The sequence below is a fragment of the Exserohilum turcica genome (genome assembly GCF_000359705.1).
Source record: "Exserohilum turcica Et28A unplaced genomic scaffold SETTUscaffold_1, whole genome shotgun sequence".
Taxonomy (NCBI): domain Eukaryota; kingdom Fungi; phylum Ascomycota; class Dothideomycetes; order Pleosporales; family Pleosporaceae; genus Exserohilum; species Exserohilum turcicum.
Window position 1 is genome coordinate 2,828,751 of NW_007359914.1, and position 16,494 is coordinate 2,845,244.

At 54.6% G+C, this 16,494-nt stretch overlaps 4 protein-coding genes and 1 non-coding gene across 5 annotated transcripts; 3 read left to right on the forward strand and 2 right to left on the reverse strand.

The window, feature by feature from the left end:
- Positions 1–682: 682 nt before the first annotated feature.
- On the reverse strand, positions 683–789 carry SETTUDRAFT_t9. The gene has a single exon. It is a non-coding gene; the product is annotated as a tRNA-Glu (tRNA).
- Positions 790–1,345: 556 nt separating this feature from the next.
- Positions 1,346–2,811, forward strand: SETTUDRAFT_133969 (uncharacterized protein; the record flags this gene model as incomplete). Its single annotated transcript, XM_008022784.1, has 3 exons — positions 1,346–1,473; positions 1,542–1,706; positions 1,758–2,811. The coding sequence occupies exons 1-3, from the start codon at positions 1,388–1,390 to the stop codon at positions 2,809–2,811; spliced, it is 1,305 nt and encodes a 434-aa protein (XP_008020975.1). The 5' UTR covers positions 1,346–1,387.
- Positions 2,812–2,923: 112 nt separating this feature from the next.
- Positions 2,924–5,010, reverse strand: SETTUDRAFT_18655 (uncharacterized protein; the record flags this gene model as incomplete). Its single annotated transcript, XM_008021925.1, has 2 exons — positions 2,924–4,289; positions 4,472–5,010. The coding sequence occupies 2 exons, from the start codon at positions 5,008–5,010 to the stop codon at positions 2,924–2,926; spliced, it is 1,905 nt and encodes a 634-aa protein (XP_008020116.1).
- Positions 5,011–6,709: 1,699 nt separating this feature from the next.
- Positions 6,710–8,569, forward strand: SETTUDRAFT_73979 (uncharacterized protein; the record flags this gene model as incomplete). The annotated part of the gene is made up of 2 exons (XM_008022141.2): positions 6,710–7,870; positions 7,958–8,569. Coding segments are annotated over 2 exons (1,773 nt in total), but the record flags the coding sequence as incomplete, so codon positions are not given.
- A 1,882-nt stretch (positions 8,570–10,451) lies between these two features.
- SETTUDRAFT_40880 (uncharacterized protein) lies at positions 10,452–15,907 on the forward strand (the record flags this gene model as incomplete). Its single annotated transcript, XM_008022101.1, has 4 exons — positions 10,452–10,898; positions 10,948–11,235; positions 11,281–14,247; positions 14,297–15,907. The coding sequence occupies 4 exons, from the start codon at positions 10,452–10,454 to the stop codon at positions 15,734–15,736; spliced, it is 5,142 nt and encodes a 1,713-aa protein (XP_008020292.1). The 3' UTR covers positions 15,737–15,907.
- Positions 15,908–16,494: the final 587 nt, after the last annotated feature.

Below are 16,494 nucleotides of genomic sequence, written 5' to 3' on the forward strand. Positions count from 1 at the left end.
GGGCTTGGACGTGATCTCGAACAAACAGCTGCGATATTGTTTAGAAGCCGTCACCGGCTGGGACGAGACTTTTGATATAATGTAACGGCGCAGGTAAGGCAGGTCGGATCTGTTTCGGTCGTAGGATCACTCAGAGGCATATGGGAGTGCGTGGGATCACAAAGAGCCTAGATTCAACAAGCCACCTATAGGCCTTGTACGAAAGGATATCAAAAGTCTACAGAGCTAGCTACAGGGAGTGTCTCAATATATACCTATCCTAGTCGGGTCCGAATTCGGATCCGACCTCGGGCGAATGGCTGATGAAGGGCGGCAGGTACTTCCTCCGATCCGGCTCTGGGATTGGCTCAATACTTGGCGAAGTTGTAACATCGTTACAACAATGGACTAAACTAACATTCAGATATAATAAAAATTAACATGACTTAAATCACGTAACAGTACAAACCAGTTCACCCACAGCCAGTCTCTAACATGAATATCCAAAGCCCACCGTTACAGTCTACCATTGAAGCACTGCATTGATCAGTTTCTGAATAGTACATTACAGACTAAGCTCGTACCTCATCACGTGCAGCGCTGGTCCGGGCGCAAAAATATTTCTCACCCACCCACACCACCGCCCGCCCTCCACATCACAAGAAGCCGCAAAAAAAGGTACAAAAACAGCAAAAGAAACATTTTCCGACACCGGGAATCGAACCCGGGCCTTGCCGGCACTGTTTGAGAAACAAGTGAACTGACTCTGCAAGTGAGAGCGGCAAATCCTAGCCACTAGACCATATCGGATTGATGGAAGAATGACGAGATAGAACTAATATGTAGAGGGATTGAATTGACCTACAGATGACCAATGGGGGTTTGCAGATGGAAGGAACTGACTCATGCTAATGACCAAGGGAAAGACGCACTCGTTGGGGCGGCGGTTGGCATGTTTTACAAATCGACTTGTTATTTCTGTAGGATATGCATGAAATCGAGTACTTAAGCAGAACATTTCTCTGACATACTTATCCAGTCTTATGCTGGGTAACTTTTTCTTGCTCCAGAAGTATTCTTTCTACATATCTACCTACTGCATCCACGATGCAGTCCATTACCATTTGCATTCGCAGTGATATAGATTAGCAGTACGATGTAGACGGTGCATTTTTTCGATCAGATTTTTTTAGGTGTAAGAAAAGGGTCTTAGTTTATGGTGCTGCAAGCTAAAAGCAACCAGTGCAACTATAATCATGGATGACTCCCGACAACGGCGGTAAGTAGAGGTAAAGTACCTAGGCATTTGCCCCGCGGCACACAAAAAAGTTACCACCCCGCGATCCGCGACCCGCGACCCGCAACTGTTAGGCCTCGCATCGGTGTCGGTGACGGCAACACAGAAGCAATGGCAGCTCGAAACACGGCGTTCAATCTGCAGACATGCGCGCGACCGAATATTCTCGCGTTGGAGCCGTACCGGTGCGCGCGCGAGTAGGTGATGCACAATGACGCCCGGAATCTAGGGGACACTTTTTTTTCTTACTCACGCGGCGCTGCAGTGACTACAAAGACGACGGAACCAACATTCTGCTCGATGCAAACGAGAACGCGTATGGGCCTGGACTGGCGCTGGCAGGGGACAACAAGATAAATGGTAATGGCACAGGTGATTCTTCGTACGCGATTGACGTCGACTTACTGGGGCTGAACCGCTACCCGGACCCGTAGGTACTGTCTGGTGTCGCGGGTGCAAAGGTACTAATGCTGGTACCAAGGCACCAGGAAGAGCTGAAGCAGCAGCTCTGCAATCTGCGCAACACGCACACGCACACGGCCAAGAAGATTACGCCGGCGAACCTGTTTGTAGGCGTGGGCTCGGACGAAGCCATCGATGCGCTCATCCGCGCGTTTTGCGTGCCGGGCAAGGAGAAGATCCTAACATGCCCGCCCACGTACGGCATGTACAGCGTGTCGGCACAAATCAATGACGTTGCGCTGGTCAAGGTGCCGCTCCAACTACCCAGCTTCGATGTCGACGTACCCGCGATCCTGGCGGCGCTCGATAGCGACACAAGCATCAAGCTCGCCTACTTCTGTTCGCCGGGCAACCCGACGGGCAAGCTCCTCAACAAACAGGATATCCAGCAGGTGCTCGAGCACTCGTGGAACGGCATTGTCGTTGTTGACGAAGCCTACATTGACTTTTCGCCCGACGGGACCAGCCTGGCAGAATGGGTGAGCGAATGGCCCAACCTCGTCGTCATGCAGACGCTCTCCAAGGCATTTGGTCTCGCGGGCATCCGCCTGGGCGCCGCCTTTGCCGACGCTGCCGTCGCGCAGATACTCAACAACATGAAGGCGCCGTACAACATTCCGAATCCTACAAGCCAGCTTGCACGCGCGGCACTCAGCCCCAAGCACCTCGAGGTGATGCGCAGGAACAAGGATATGATTGTGGCACAGCGCGAGCGGTTGATGAGCGAAATGAAGAGCATACCTGGCATTGGGCAGCTGCACGGCGGGACCGAGTCCAACTTTTTGCTTTACCAGGTGCTCGATGGGCCGGCGGAGCAGGGCGGCAAGCCATCGAACGAGGCAGCGCTGGCCGTGTACGAGGGCTTGGCAGAGGAAAAAGGCGTCGTGGTAAGGTTTAGGGGGAAGGAATATGGTTGCCTGGGGTGTTTGAGGATAACGGTGGGGACGGAGAAGGAGGTGGATCGCTTCTTGGACGAGTTGAGGCAGGTTTTGCGGCGGGTGCATCAGAGGATGGGAGGCGTGGGCAAGGACGAAGAGCAGAGGGAAAGGAAAGCGAATGATGTTGTTGCGTGAGACGAATGGGGTGACATAGTGCGCTCAAACATTCACCCCAGGTGTCTATCATGTTGTTGCTCGATGCAGCCTAGCACATCTATTTAGATGCTCCCATGTAATGCGAATCTGGCTACTCGACATGCTCATACATCCACGTTTCGCTCTCTTGGGGTGCAGCATACAAGCATTGGCTCACCCGGCCGTGTTCAAACACAGGCACTACATGGCGGTCCACGACGCTCATGGCCCACATGACGACGCGCGCGCCCAGGTGCTCGGTACGGCCGCTAATAAAGACGGGCGCAGACCCATGAGCAGGCTGATTTACAAACGTGAGACCAACGTCGTCTAGAACATCGCTCGGCGCAGCGCGGGGATCGGCAGAAGGTAGGTGCACAAAGTCTGCAAGGTTCGCGTCTACAAATGTATATGTTTCAACATCCTCGATGCCGTCCTCGAGCATGGGAAGCGCGTGACGGACACAAAGGCTGCGAAGGAGACCGAAGAGCGGAGCGTCGGATGTATCTTGAGCCGTCAGCATGGTTGCCATGAGGACGGCAAGTAGCAATGTCCACTTCAGAGCGTCCTTGTCCGACGTGTGCAAGCCGTGCTGCGCGAGGGCAGCTATAAACTTTGCTGCGGCTATAGGAAAGCTGTGTTCAAAAGCATCCAGTGCGTCGGGTAGCGAATGCAAGATTGGCGGCGAGGCTTGGCTGGTTGATGCTCGCAGCTTGGCTATGGTAGCCTGAAGCTCGCGCCGCACCGAATGAATGACGCGGGCTTGGCCATCGCGGTAAATCTTTGCGTACTTTTGCTTGTCGTTTCTGGGCGACTGCTCCAGGTGCAGCGGGAGGGGGCCACACCTCTGTTCTAGCGCCTGATGCAAGAGTACCAAGACCTGTAGCGTGATCCTGCCTCCTGGGCGTGCAACGTCGATGCTATTCACGTCTATTTCTGAGGTGATGATGGTTTGGATGAAGAAGAAATGCACAATATACGGGGGTATGCCGCGGAAAAAAGGAACGTGGTTCTGATAACGCCCAAACGGGTGGTCTTTGGCGCGCAAAAAGTGCTGCTCTTTGTTGGGATCAGTCGCAAGGAAGTCTGTGCACATGCCAAAAGGAACGTTGTTGGCGTCTAGCAGACCCAGTTGCTGCGCATATTGCTGCAGCTGGGGCTGAAATGCAAGCTTCAAGGCAAACTGCTCAATTGGGTTATCCTCAAGACAGAAGCCGTAGCCGAGGAGCAGCTCATCGTTTTGCTTGGGCGCATAGTTGTTGAACAGCTCTTGGCCAGGCTGAATCGACGCTGCTTCGAGACACTTGAGCGCAAACGACTGGCGAGGCTGGAAATCCCACTCCACCTTGGCCGAGACAGAGTGATTCAGAATGTCGATGACTGGAAAAAGCATGGGTATCGTGTCTCTGCCGGGCAAAATGTGAGTGGAGATGAATGCACGCGACGTGTAAATGGTGGCAGCCCATTGCAACGATTCGCTGGGCGGCGTTAGCGGGCTGTGTCGTCGTGGCTGATGTTCAGGCAGAGAAGGCCAGCCAAATGCTTATCCGCGGGGGGCTTTGAAGCGTCACCTAATACCAGTTACGACGCATCCGGTCGAGCTGACATGGACTACTGCACGCCAGGCCACTCACGAGCACCATTTTGTCAAGCAACTTACAGGTCAACGGTGTCAGCAAGATGCAAGCCAGATTTCCTCATGACAGCAACGGCGTGCTCCCATTGCTGGTGCAGCTCGGCCTTTCTTTCTTTTGCAGCAGGCGCCAACGAGGTGCCGGCGAGAAAGGCCAGGTCGGCGTCGTCGAACCAAAGCGGCGTGCCCATGGCCTGGGGACCCGGCAGACATGCTAGATAAGGGTACCACGGCGAGTCTTTTCCCTTGTTGCGCTGCTCAATCAACATGAGATATGTCAAGATGTGGTCCGGGATTTGGCCTCGCAGCTTTTGCAGGGCGCTCTCAACGGGTAGCACAGCGTCCTCTGCAGGATCGAGATTGAGCAGCGAGAGCGTCAGCTTGAGGGGACACCTAGCGATGAGGGGCGAGGCCAGGGGCGCCAGCGCACGCATGTGAAAGCCATGGGCGTCGCTATGGACAAGGCGGACGTCGGGACTCAGGTGGCCGCCATGGTGGGCAAACCAACGGACGAGGCTATCGGACAGCGGGTGAGCAGCGACGCCTTGGCCAGCTGTTTGTTCCATTTGGGGGCTGGCCAGGGAAAACAGGAACAGCAGAAACAGCAACCACCGTCGATATGGCTGGATGCGCCGGCGCCGGGCCATTTCTCTGGTCGCCGGCGGCCGCCTTTGACGAGCTGCCCCCCCGTTCCCACCCACGACACGCGCCACGGCTGCCAGGGCCTGCTGCAGTCTCACCATCCACCTGCTGTAATATCTGCTGCTCCCACTACGCGCACTAGTACAGGACATACATGGCCTGACTCGCCGCGTGCGGGCCCGCTTACCGGCCATCACCACCCACGCCCCCGGCTCTTCGCAACCAGCTCCCAGAACACGCAACATCTTCTTCGCCCTCGTCTTCGCTGCAACTGCCATGCTGCAGCCATATCCGCCGCGGTCCGATCGCTGCTGTCCCACCTCCCCAGCTGCCGGGGCGACGAGAAACTCCGCTCGTGCTCGCGGCTGCTGCAGGCGGTGCGAACGATACAGCCATAACGGTATTGTGTGCATGGCTGCCTGCGTGCGGGATTCTGCACCCAGTAACATGCTACACAGATACACTACCACGCCTACCTACTACACGCACTCCCTCACGCTCACACCCCTCGCCATCATGCCACACCTATACGACACCTGCAAAACCACTCCCACGGCGGCCTGCTCACGTCCCGTCGAGGAATAGCCCCTCTCTCACCGACTATGACACGCCCTCTGCCGAATCCTGCAACTCGTTCTGCAAGGCCCCGCTGCTCCTCGCCCCTCTAGCTCCACGCTACGAGTAAGCGTGCGTGATTCTGATCTTCGGTTGCCCCGGCCTCCGTCATCCGCACCCCTCCATTGTGTTTTTTTTCCGAGCCCGAGCCCGAGCCCGAGCTCTCGTCAGCTGGACAAAACACTGCGCAGAATACCACGCCATCGGACGAACCGACCATCCGGCCCAGCCCATTGCGTCCGCCCGCTATCGACCTACACGCACACGCACCGCGCGCATCAATTGCCTGAGACATCGACATCGACATCGACATCGACACCAACATCGACATCGACGCTCGCCTCGACCCCACGCAGCCCTTGTTTGTTGGCACACTCTGCTCGCCGCCGCCGCCGCCGCCGCCTCCAATTCAGCTGTGATCCTCCTGGCTGCTGCTGTTGTTGTTGTTCTTGTTGCTGCTGCTGCTGCTGCTGCTGTCCCTCGCCTCCCACTACTGCCACTGCTCCCTACTGCTGCTCGATACTAGCAGTGCCAATCAAGAGTGGTGGTGGAGCTGTGCATGCGCTGTGCTAGCCACGCCTCCCCTGCATTGCTCAGCTCGACGCCCGCCTGTGGCTTGTAAGTGCCCACCACCCATTCACTCGCGCCCCGTGCGCCGCCCCCCCCCCCCAGGCCCTCGCCCTCGACCTTCACCCTCGCATTCGCGCGCACAGCCCTTTGGCTGCAGCCCTCATAAGAGCAATGGCGTCCCCTGCGCCGCCCAAGGCCCCTCTCCTTGTGGCCATGCTCTCGTCGTATTATTATGCTAATGCGCCGCCTTGCAGCATGCCCATCGCGCCCCCTTCGCCACTGCTACTCCCATCACCACCGTCGCGGTAGCCTGAACCAGCCATGCTGCTGCTCGACATGTTCGCCGATGCCGCCAAACACGGCCACGCCCACGGCCACGGCCACGACCACTCGCCCGCGTCGCCCGCCGCCGCCGCAAATGCTTCGTTTCTGAACAACCCGCTGTCGCTGCTGGGCTCTGTCCTGCGCAGCCAGACGTCTTCGCCCTCGCCGCCCGCCACGCTCGACATCAAGCCGCCCACTTCCGCCCCGCCCGCCCCAGAGGCCTCCGCCGCCCCCAGGCCCGACTCGTCCGGCAGCGACGGCACGCCCGAGAAACTCCACAGGCCCTCGCGCCGCTCCAAGACGTCCTTCAACATTGCCCGCCCCGTCAACACGCGCTCCAAGCTGCATAGCCGTCCCAAGGTCCACCTCCAGCTGCACCAGCTCATTGCCTCGAAGCGCCCCAAGCCTGCCTACGACGTCGTCCCCTTCTCCAGCATCCCCCAGCGCTCCGCCCGCCGCCTGGCGACATCCTTCAACACCAGAGACAAGCTGGGCAGCCATGATCTTCTCGTGGTCAAGGCAGGGCCCTACTCCTCCGAGGACGAGCAGGAGCGCTCAGACGAGCACCAATGGAACCCCAGCGACGTCATCGGCGTCCTCAGCACTCGCAAGTGCGACAAGAGCGTCACCGAGACCACCGACATATGCCTGAACGACGGCCTGAGCCGCTGGTCGGTCGCCGACATGCCAAACGGCGGCTACGAGTTCACCAACGCCGACGAGCACGGCCTGACCCTCAAGGTCCGCTGGGTTCTGAAGCCAGGCCATACCCGTCGCTCCAGCATGTCCGCGGCTCCCTCCACTGCGACCGACGACAAGAAGTTTACCTTTAGCACAATCGCTCCCGACTCCAGGCGCCATCCCATCATTGCAACCATGACGCGCAGCCGCATAGACGTCATGGACACCTACACGATCCCCTCCGCCTCCTCGTCGGCAACCCCGAGCGTCCCCTCGTATACCCATTCGCCCTCAACAACCCCCAGCATTAATTCTGAATCCTTCGCCGACGACCTCACCGATAAACTTCCCCTTGTGACAACCGAGTCGATCCGTAACCTAATACTCGTCACTGGCGTGTGGGTGGCTTCGAAAGAATTCGCATCAGACAGCACCAACCACGCCACGATTCCTGCGCGCACGCCAAGCGGCAATTTCCGCCCATCTACCCACCGCAACTCTTCCATGTCAACCCTCGACAGCCCTCCCTCGCCATCACCAGCTTCAACCCTGAACGAGAAGCATCGCTCGATTCCCCGACTGCTCAAATCCAGTGTCGAGCGCCTGCCCCACGTTACCACGGACACGCCTCCGTCTCCGTCCTCGATCAAAACGGCAACCAAGGCCTCGCCTGTGCCCAAGCCACGTCCACGGCGCGCAAACTCGACGGGCGGGGCCATTCACAGCATTTCTGGCAGTCTGAGGAAAAAGTACAGGCTTTCTTTTGAAGACGACACCCTAATAGAAACTGCAGAAGAACGCCAGTTGAAACGCAGTATTGAATTGCTTCGCGTCAGGGAGCTCGCACTCCCAGTTCCCATTGAACGTCTCTCTGCAGAGACCACTCGGGCCTCTACCACGACTGCACCATTTCCTACTGTTACTTCACCATCTTCTGAAGATTCCCACTCACCTGCACCCTTACTCGCCTCGCCTCTACTTTCACCCCCTGCTACGAACTCCGAACGATCACGAAAAACGCAATCTGGCTACGCACCCGTTACGACAACTGGCATGTGGGATTCAGGCGTCACCCAAGGCCCCGGCCTTAAGACGCGCCCCACGAGCATGTTTGTCATGAACGAGAAGAAGCGCAAGCAGCAAAAAAAAGACGGACGAAGTAAGAGCAAGGACCGAAAGACCAAGCAAAGCGAAGGCGGCGAGCAGAGTTTGGGCATCAAGAGAAAAAGTGATTGGTATATGTATAAGATCAAGCTTCGCCTCAAAGACATGTTCAAGAAGGAAAAGGCTTGATCTGCGACACTCCTTATGGCTGCGTGATTTCCTTTCGCTTTTCCTTTGTGTATAGTCCTCCCCAAGTTGTTTACTCGAGCGGAGTGGGTCTGGAGCATTGGTTTGGCGTTTTTTTTTCTTTTACAATTTCTCTGTATCATTATCACAATGGTTACCAGGCTGGACCTGTTGGGCGGCGTTTTCCTTGTTGCTACTCACACTGCACCACACTTCTTTTCTTCTGTACATATTCACCCCTCACGTTGGAGAGCCATGTAATCAATATCCTATTTTTTCGTCCTGAATTCAAGTGCTACAGCCCAAATTCAACACTGTTCGTCTTGCACACTATTTTGCATAGTTATGTACGTCATTCACCCTTTTCATACCATGTCCCTGGTGCTGTGTGGGCCTTACCATTGAGACGGTAACTGAACACGCACACATCCAACGCTCTGTACAATCCCTCAACCCTGCGACTTGCGCAGGTACACCCGTTCGTCTAAAAATACACACCATATTATTGTAAATAAACGGGCCGAATTGCCAATTCCGGGCTTCCCTTGCCTGCATCATCATTAATTCCATTCCAGAAATGCACTAATCATCGCTTCGGATATAACGGGGGTTGCGAAACAAGCAGCGTCCCTCATGTTCATTGTTTCCCTTCAGTCGGACACCTGGGCGTTGAGTGGCCCAGCGGCCCTCCCTCTGGGCTTCGGCAAGTCCTTGTTTCCGACGACCGAGCCAGTGAAGAATTTTTTTATCGAAAATGTGGTGAGCAAGCTTCTTCCGTCTGTTCCGGCCGAAGGCGAGGGGGCCTTACTACGAGCGGGCGGGTGGATCGTATGTGTGTGGAAACGCGAGTTGCCATGTGAGAGTAATCGTTTTGCGTGTTTTGTGGCGGCAGAGTTTAGGGTGCCGTGTGTGGGTATATTTAGACGGCTCTCTGACAGTTGGGTAAAGTGTAATTCGTTTTTTTACCACGCCCTCTTGGCTGTCATGGTAGCAGTGCCGGTGCGCCACGGAATGGTGGTGCAGAGCTGAGACCGCTGATTGCGTATGTTGCTTACTTACTAAGTGAGGATAAAGGCTCGCAGCGCTGCAACGCTGCACTATGTAGAGAGCGGGTGTGGATTATGAGGCTTCATTTACTATGAGCTTCATTCACTATATCCGGACAATATGCTAACCTGTGTGGCTTTATATACCTATAGAAGCAGTTTCACTTGACTCTTGAATAGAGTCAGACTGGTGAATGCGGCTGCATGGTGAGTTTCTGTAATCATGAGAGGATGCAGACAGTAATAATGGAGCACCAATATCTCATGCTAGATAAGTACGGCTGCTGCTAACCTCCTATCCTTCACTTCATATCACGTGACAGGCGTGATGAGATATCCAACCACCAACAGGAGTTGTGGTTCTCCCAGACTGCAGTATGGGTCCTCACATCATATCTCCATCATCACGTGAGTTGCTTACCCATTTCGTGCCTGCGGCCCTCAACCTCCCCGTACCTTTACACCACCACCCATCCACCAAATTCATCACGACACTTTTGTTCCGCGTAAATCTCTCACCATCACTGCTTTTGGTGATAGACACTGGTCCTCATAGTTCACAGCTCGAGCAGCCAATAGAACCCCCAGAACCCCCGCACTAGCGCACGACTAGCGCGCCTTCCCCTGCAGCGACTCGCTTTGGCAACGCCAACGCGTAAACACAGACATTCATGTAGCAAAACACGCCTCCGCATTCAACTTCTTCACCACCACCACGCTTTTCTTTCGTCTACACTCGTTGCGTCACTTGAGTTTTTGCCGCACGACTCTCGCGTGGCTGCGAGATTTTCCCCCTTTTCTTCGTTTTTCGTCCCGCGGGGACTCGACAATAGCCCGCCATGGACGACTCCCTGATGGAAGACTCTGTATTCGATGATGGCGCCAGTTCTGACTTTGCCCTGCCCGCAAAGTCAGCCAAGGCCACCAAGGCCACCAAGGCTGCTGCAAAGCCCAAAGCCCCCCCGAAGAAAGCAGCAGGCACTGCGAAACCACGAGGCAGACCCGCCGGCGCCGCTACGAAGCCCAAAGCGAAGGCTCCACTCAAGAAGAAGGCCAAGGCCGACTCGGATATGGATGAGAACTCAGACATAGATATGGACGAAGACCCAATTGACGATGACGAGTCGCTACTTGCAGACACGCCAAAGGCCAAAAAAGCACCGGCCCCGAAGAAACCGAGCGGCAAACCCCTCGCGGATATCGTCAACGAGAGCATCGGCGGTGATGGAGATGATACACCCGCTGCGAAGCCCAAGAAGGGTGGCGCCAGCAGCAAGTACCAGATGGTGCGTGTTCAAAGCAGAAAATGCGAGACAATGGCTAACGCAACCCCAGTTGACGCATCTGGAGCACATTATGAAGCGTCCCGACACATATATCGGATCCGTAGAGCGACAGACGGACAAGATGTGGGTGTACAACTCCGAGTCCGAGTCGATGGAGTACCGCGACGTTTCTTACGTACCCGGTCTGTACAAGATCTTTGACGAGATTCTTGTCAACGCTGCCGACAACAAGCAAAACGACAAGAATATGAGTGAGATTCGGGTAACAGTCGACCGGGAGACTGGCGAGATTTCCATCAAGAACGACGGAAAGGGAATTCCAATTGAGATTCACAAAGTTTGTAGTCCCTAGCCCGTGCGCTTCAATTGCTGACTTGGCTAGGAACACGGCATATATGTACCAGAGATGATCTTTGGTCACCTCCTCACATCATCCAACTATGACGACGACCAGCAAAAGGTCACGGGTGGTCGCAACGGTTACGGAGCCAAGCTCTGTAACGTCTTCAGTACCGAATTCACAGTCGAGACGGTGGATTCAAAACAGAAGAAAAAGTACAAACAGACCTGGACGGAAAATATGAGCAAAATGGGCAAGGCCAAGATTACCGACATCAAGGCGGATGACTACACAAAAGTCAGCTGGAAGGCCGATTACGCCAGGTTCGGCATGGAGGGCATTGACGACGATTTTGAAGCCCTGGTCAAACGCAGAACCTACGACATGGCTGGTACGCTACGCGGCGTCAAAGTTTACCTCAATGGTGACCGCATCAAAATCACATCATTTGCGAAATATATGGAGATGTACACAAAGTCCATCTCACGCGACCAGGGCCGGGGCGATGAAGACAAGGAGAAGGACGTCATCATCACAGACAAGCTCGAACGCTGGGACATTGGTTTCGCAGTCTCGGATGGTGCCTTCAACCAAGTGTCATTCGTCAACTCGATTGCAACGACATCTGGTGGTACGCATGTCAACCACATTGCTGAGCAGATTGTCGACAAGCTCATGGCCATTGTGAACAAGAAGAACAAGGCCGCCGTCAAGCTCAAGCCTGCGCAGATCAAGAACCATCTGTTCCTATTCGTCAACTGTTCCATCGTCAACCCAGCCTTTACATCTCAGACCAAGGAGCAGCTCACGACCAAGCCTAGCCAGTTCGGTAGCAAGCCCGTACTCAGCGACAAGTTCTTGAACGCCATTGCCAAGACCGATGTCATCCAGAACATTATGCACTTTGCTCAGCAAAAGGCCGATCAGATGATGAAGAAGACCGACGGAAACAAGCGCAACCGAATCAGTAATGCCAAGCTGACAGACGCCAACAAGGCTGGTACCAAGGACGGACATCTCTGCACGCTCATTCTCACTGAAGGTGAGTCGGCTAGTGTGCTTGCGCTGGCTGGACGTGCTGTCGTCAACCAGGACTTGTTTGGTGTCTTCCCGCTTCGTGGTAAGCTCCTCAACGTCCGAGACGCCACCGTCGATCAGATCATGAAGAATGTGGAGATTCAGAACATTAAAAAATTCATGGGTCTTCAACACAAGAAGGAGTACACAGCGGCAGACATGAAGAGCTTGCGTTACGGCCATCTGATGATCATGACGGATCAGGATCACGACGGTAGCCATATCAAGGGTCTACTCATCAACTTTCTTCAGTGCCAGTTTCCAAGTTTGCTCAAGGTACCTGGCTTCCTCCTTGAGTTCATCACTCCTATTGTCAAGGTCTGGAAAGGAGATCCCAAGAACCCACGCCACCTGAAGAGCTTCTTCTCCATGCCCGAGTACGAGGAGTGGAAGGAGCAACACGCTCATGAAAAGGGCTGGGACCACAAGTACTACAAGGGATTGGGTACCAGCGACATTCCTGATGCCCAGATTTACTTCAAGGATCTCGACACGCACATGAAGCGCTTTCAGGTGATGCGTGAGGAAGAGGAGAAGCTGATCGAGTTGGCCTTTTCGAAGAAGAAGGCTGACGCCCGTAAGGATTGGCTGCGTGACTTTGTGCCAGGTCAGCATCTTGATCTTACCACGCCGGACATCTCCTATGACGACTTTGTCAACAAGGAGTTGATTCTCTTTTCCATGGCCGACAACGTGCGATCTATCCCGTCTGTCATTGACGGCCTGAAACCTGGTCAACGCAAGGTCATGTACACTTGCTTCAGGCGCAACATCAAAAAGGACGTCAAGGTGGTTGAGCTGGCTGGTTCGGTCTCTGGTTCGACCGACTATGCTCACGGAGAAGCTTCTATGCAGGGCACCATCATTGGTCTCGCGCAAAACTTTGTCGGAACCAACAACATCAACTACTTGGAGCCTAGTGGTAACTTTGGTTCTCGTCTCAAGGGTGGTGCCGATGCTGCCAGCGCCAGGTACATCTATACCCGGCTGTCTCCGTTTGCAAGGCGCATTTTCCACCCCCACGACGATGCGCTGCTGAAGTATGGCGAATCTGATGGCAACAAGATTGAGCCGGAGATGTACGTGCCTATTCTGCCTACGATCCTCATCAACGGTTCGAGCGGTATCGGTACGGGTTGGAGCTCTGAAATTCCCAACTTCAATCCCCTCGACATTATCGAGAACATCAAGCGCCGTATGCAGCCAGGCGCTACCAAGGAGGATATGACGCCGATGATCCCCTGGTACAAGGGCTTCACTGGAACAACTACTGTGCTCGGCCCTGATCGGTACCAGTTTACTGGTACTATCCGACAAACTAGCGACAACGAGATTGAAGTCACTGAATTGCCAGTCCGTTACTGGACTCAGGACTTCAAGGAGAAGCTTGAGGAAATCATCAAAGCTGAAAAGGGTCCTTCGTTCATCAAGGATTACATCGACTACAATACGCCTGATCGTGTCCATTTCGTCATCAAGATGGAGGACAAGTACATGGCAGCTGCCCTTGCCAAGGGATTGGAGGAGATGTTCAAGCTGTACAAGCCCCAGGCAACCAGCAATCTCGTCGCTTTCGACGCCCAGGGACGCATTCACAAGTACTCGAGCGTCCTCGATATCATCGAGGAGTTTTACCACATTCGTCTGCGTTACTACGAGAAGCGGAAGCAGCATCAGCTCCAGGTTATGGAGAAAGAGCACCTCAAGATGTCGAACCAAGCCAGGTTCATCCAGATGATCATTGATGGCAAGCTCACAATCTCAAAGAAGAAGAAGTCGATCCTTGTCCAAGAACTGAAGAAACTCGGCTTTACACCTTTCCCCAAGGTTGAAGAGGCCAAGACTGCTGGCGAGCTTGAAGAAGCTGAGGATGACGAGTCTGATGGAAACGAAGCGGAAGTATCGGCAAACGACTATGACTATCTCCTTGGCGTAAGTAATGACCTATTTGGCCAAAATTTCAAGTTCTAACACTTCACAGATGGCCCTCTGGTCTCTAACTCAGGAACGTGTCGAGAAGCTGTTGAAGCAGCTCGGCGAGAAGCAGGAGGAGATTGACACTCTGATCAAACTTTCGCCCAAGGATATTTGGAAGGTCGACCTTGACGCCTTCATGGACGAGTGGAACCTGCAGCAAGAGGAAGAGACGAAGCGTAAGAAGAAGATTGCTGGCATTTCCCGCCGCGCATCCATGAAGCTCGGCATTGGTGCAGGCAAGAGTGGCAAGGGCAAGAAGAAGAGAAAGATGGACGGCTCTGATTCAGACGCCAGTGACTCTGACTTTGGCCCGGTCAAGAAGAAGACGAAGCCGAAGAAGGAGGGACTGCTCAGCTACCTTCAACAAGAGCCTGCGAAGAAGCCTTCAGCGGCAGAAGCTCTCAAGAGCAGCAGCGCATTCGGCTCCACAGCTCCGCAGAAACAGGGCACACTGCTCTCCCATCTTGTCAAGAAGGAAGGGACGCCGCTGACTGATGGAGCATCGGACAGTAGACCCGGTTCTTCGGATTCGAAGCCAGCGCCGGCGAAACGAGGCCGTCCTGCAGGCGCAAAGGCTGTCAAGAAGGATCCAGTCTCAGATGACGAAGACTCTGATGTCTTTGCTGCGGTCGCTCAAGAAGCTGCAAAGGAATCAACCAAAGCAGCCGCTCCTTCTCGAGCTGCTCGTGGCGCGAAGCAGGTACCCAAATACAGCCTCGGCAGCGATTCCGAATCTGAGGACGATGATCTTGGCGATGTTAGCAGCATGGTCAAGACTATTGGTGCTGGCACAAACGGCGCCCCAATGTTCAAGACAAGTACGGTGGCCCGCCCTGGCAGTAATGGCAACGCTCGCTCTGGCGGTGCTGGCGCGAAGAAGAATAGCTCGCTCGACATTGATGATGACACTACCAACTACGAAGGTCTGATGCCTCAGCCTTCACCACAGCGTCCTGCTCCTCGTAACGTCAACGACACCATCATGAGCTCAGACGAGGATGACTTCAACATTGGCACCAAGAAGCCGGCTACAACCAAGCTGACTGCTAGGCCCGCTGTGAAGCCCAAGGCCGCTGCCACGGCTAAGCCCGTACCAAAGACCAAGGCTCTTGCCAAGAAGCCTGCGGCGCAGAGCCCAGCGGCAAAGGCTTACGCGAAGAAACACGGCAAGGAGGCAGAGACAGCAAAGGCTGTACCCAAGAAGAAGGACGTCGACTCTGATGGAGACGAGGATATGGATATGGACGACGCAGATGACATTGCCAATGACATCCTCTCCGACGATGACGACGAGCCAACACCTAAGCCGGCTGCACGTGCACCTGCTGCACGGCCTGGCCGTAGAGCTGCTGCCAAGCCCGCCAAGTATGTGGTCAGCGACGACGAGGCCGATTCAGACGACGCGTCTGAGCCAAGCTTCGACGACGACGATGACAGCGAGTAGACATGCTGGCTGGGCGGTGAAGTAGAAGAGGGCTGTTTGATACCCGGGTCAGTCATTGGCGTTTTCGAGATTGGGAGCAATCAGGCACTGCGAGATGTGTAGTGCTTTGCATCATGGCGTTCGAGGTTTATCTTTTTTGATCTTATTCACTCTATGCAATTGTATATCTCGCTTTCTTTTTGTATACCTGTGTAGATGAATCTCATGGGTTCAAACTCCAAAGTGTTGTGTCAAAAGTCATGAGGCGGAATAACCAACTAGCATATCCATCCACGCATCCACCTCATCTCTCGTTGCCAGCAGTGCAAGGAAGCAGAGTACGCCACGCCAACGTGATGCAGATTATGCATCCGAATTTCCCCGATGGGCCAGCCAGCCACCCAAACAAACCATGACTTAGTTCATCGATACCGATCAGAGCAGCATGCCATGGACGCACAAGAACAACAAGCAGCGAACCCCCCCGCAATACACTAGTTGCCCACGCCTAGCATGGAAAAGAAAAGAACAAGTACCATGGGGGGGGGGCTCAGAGACCGCGCGCATCTAGCTAGGCTTCCCGCATACATAGCGGTGAGCCACGTTGGAGCCAGGGGATCATGAAGATGGAAGAAGAAGAAGAAGAAGAAGAAGAAGAAGAAGAAGAGGGTGGGAAACGTAGTACCATTCTTCTTCTTCTTCTTTTCCCTCTAGCCCACCTCTTCTCTACATAGACTCACCCTGATTCGTGTTTCAGAAGAGCGGGGGGGGGGGGGGGG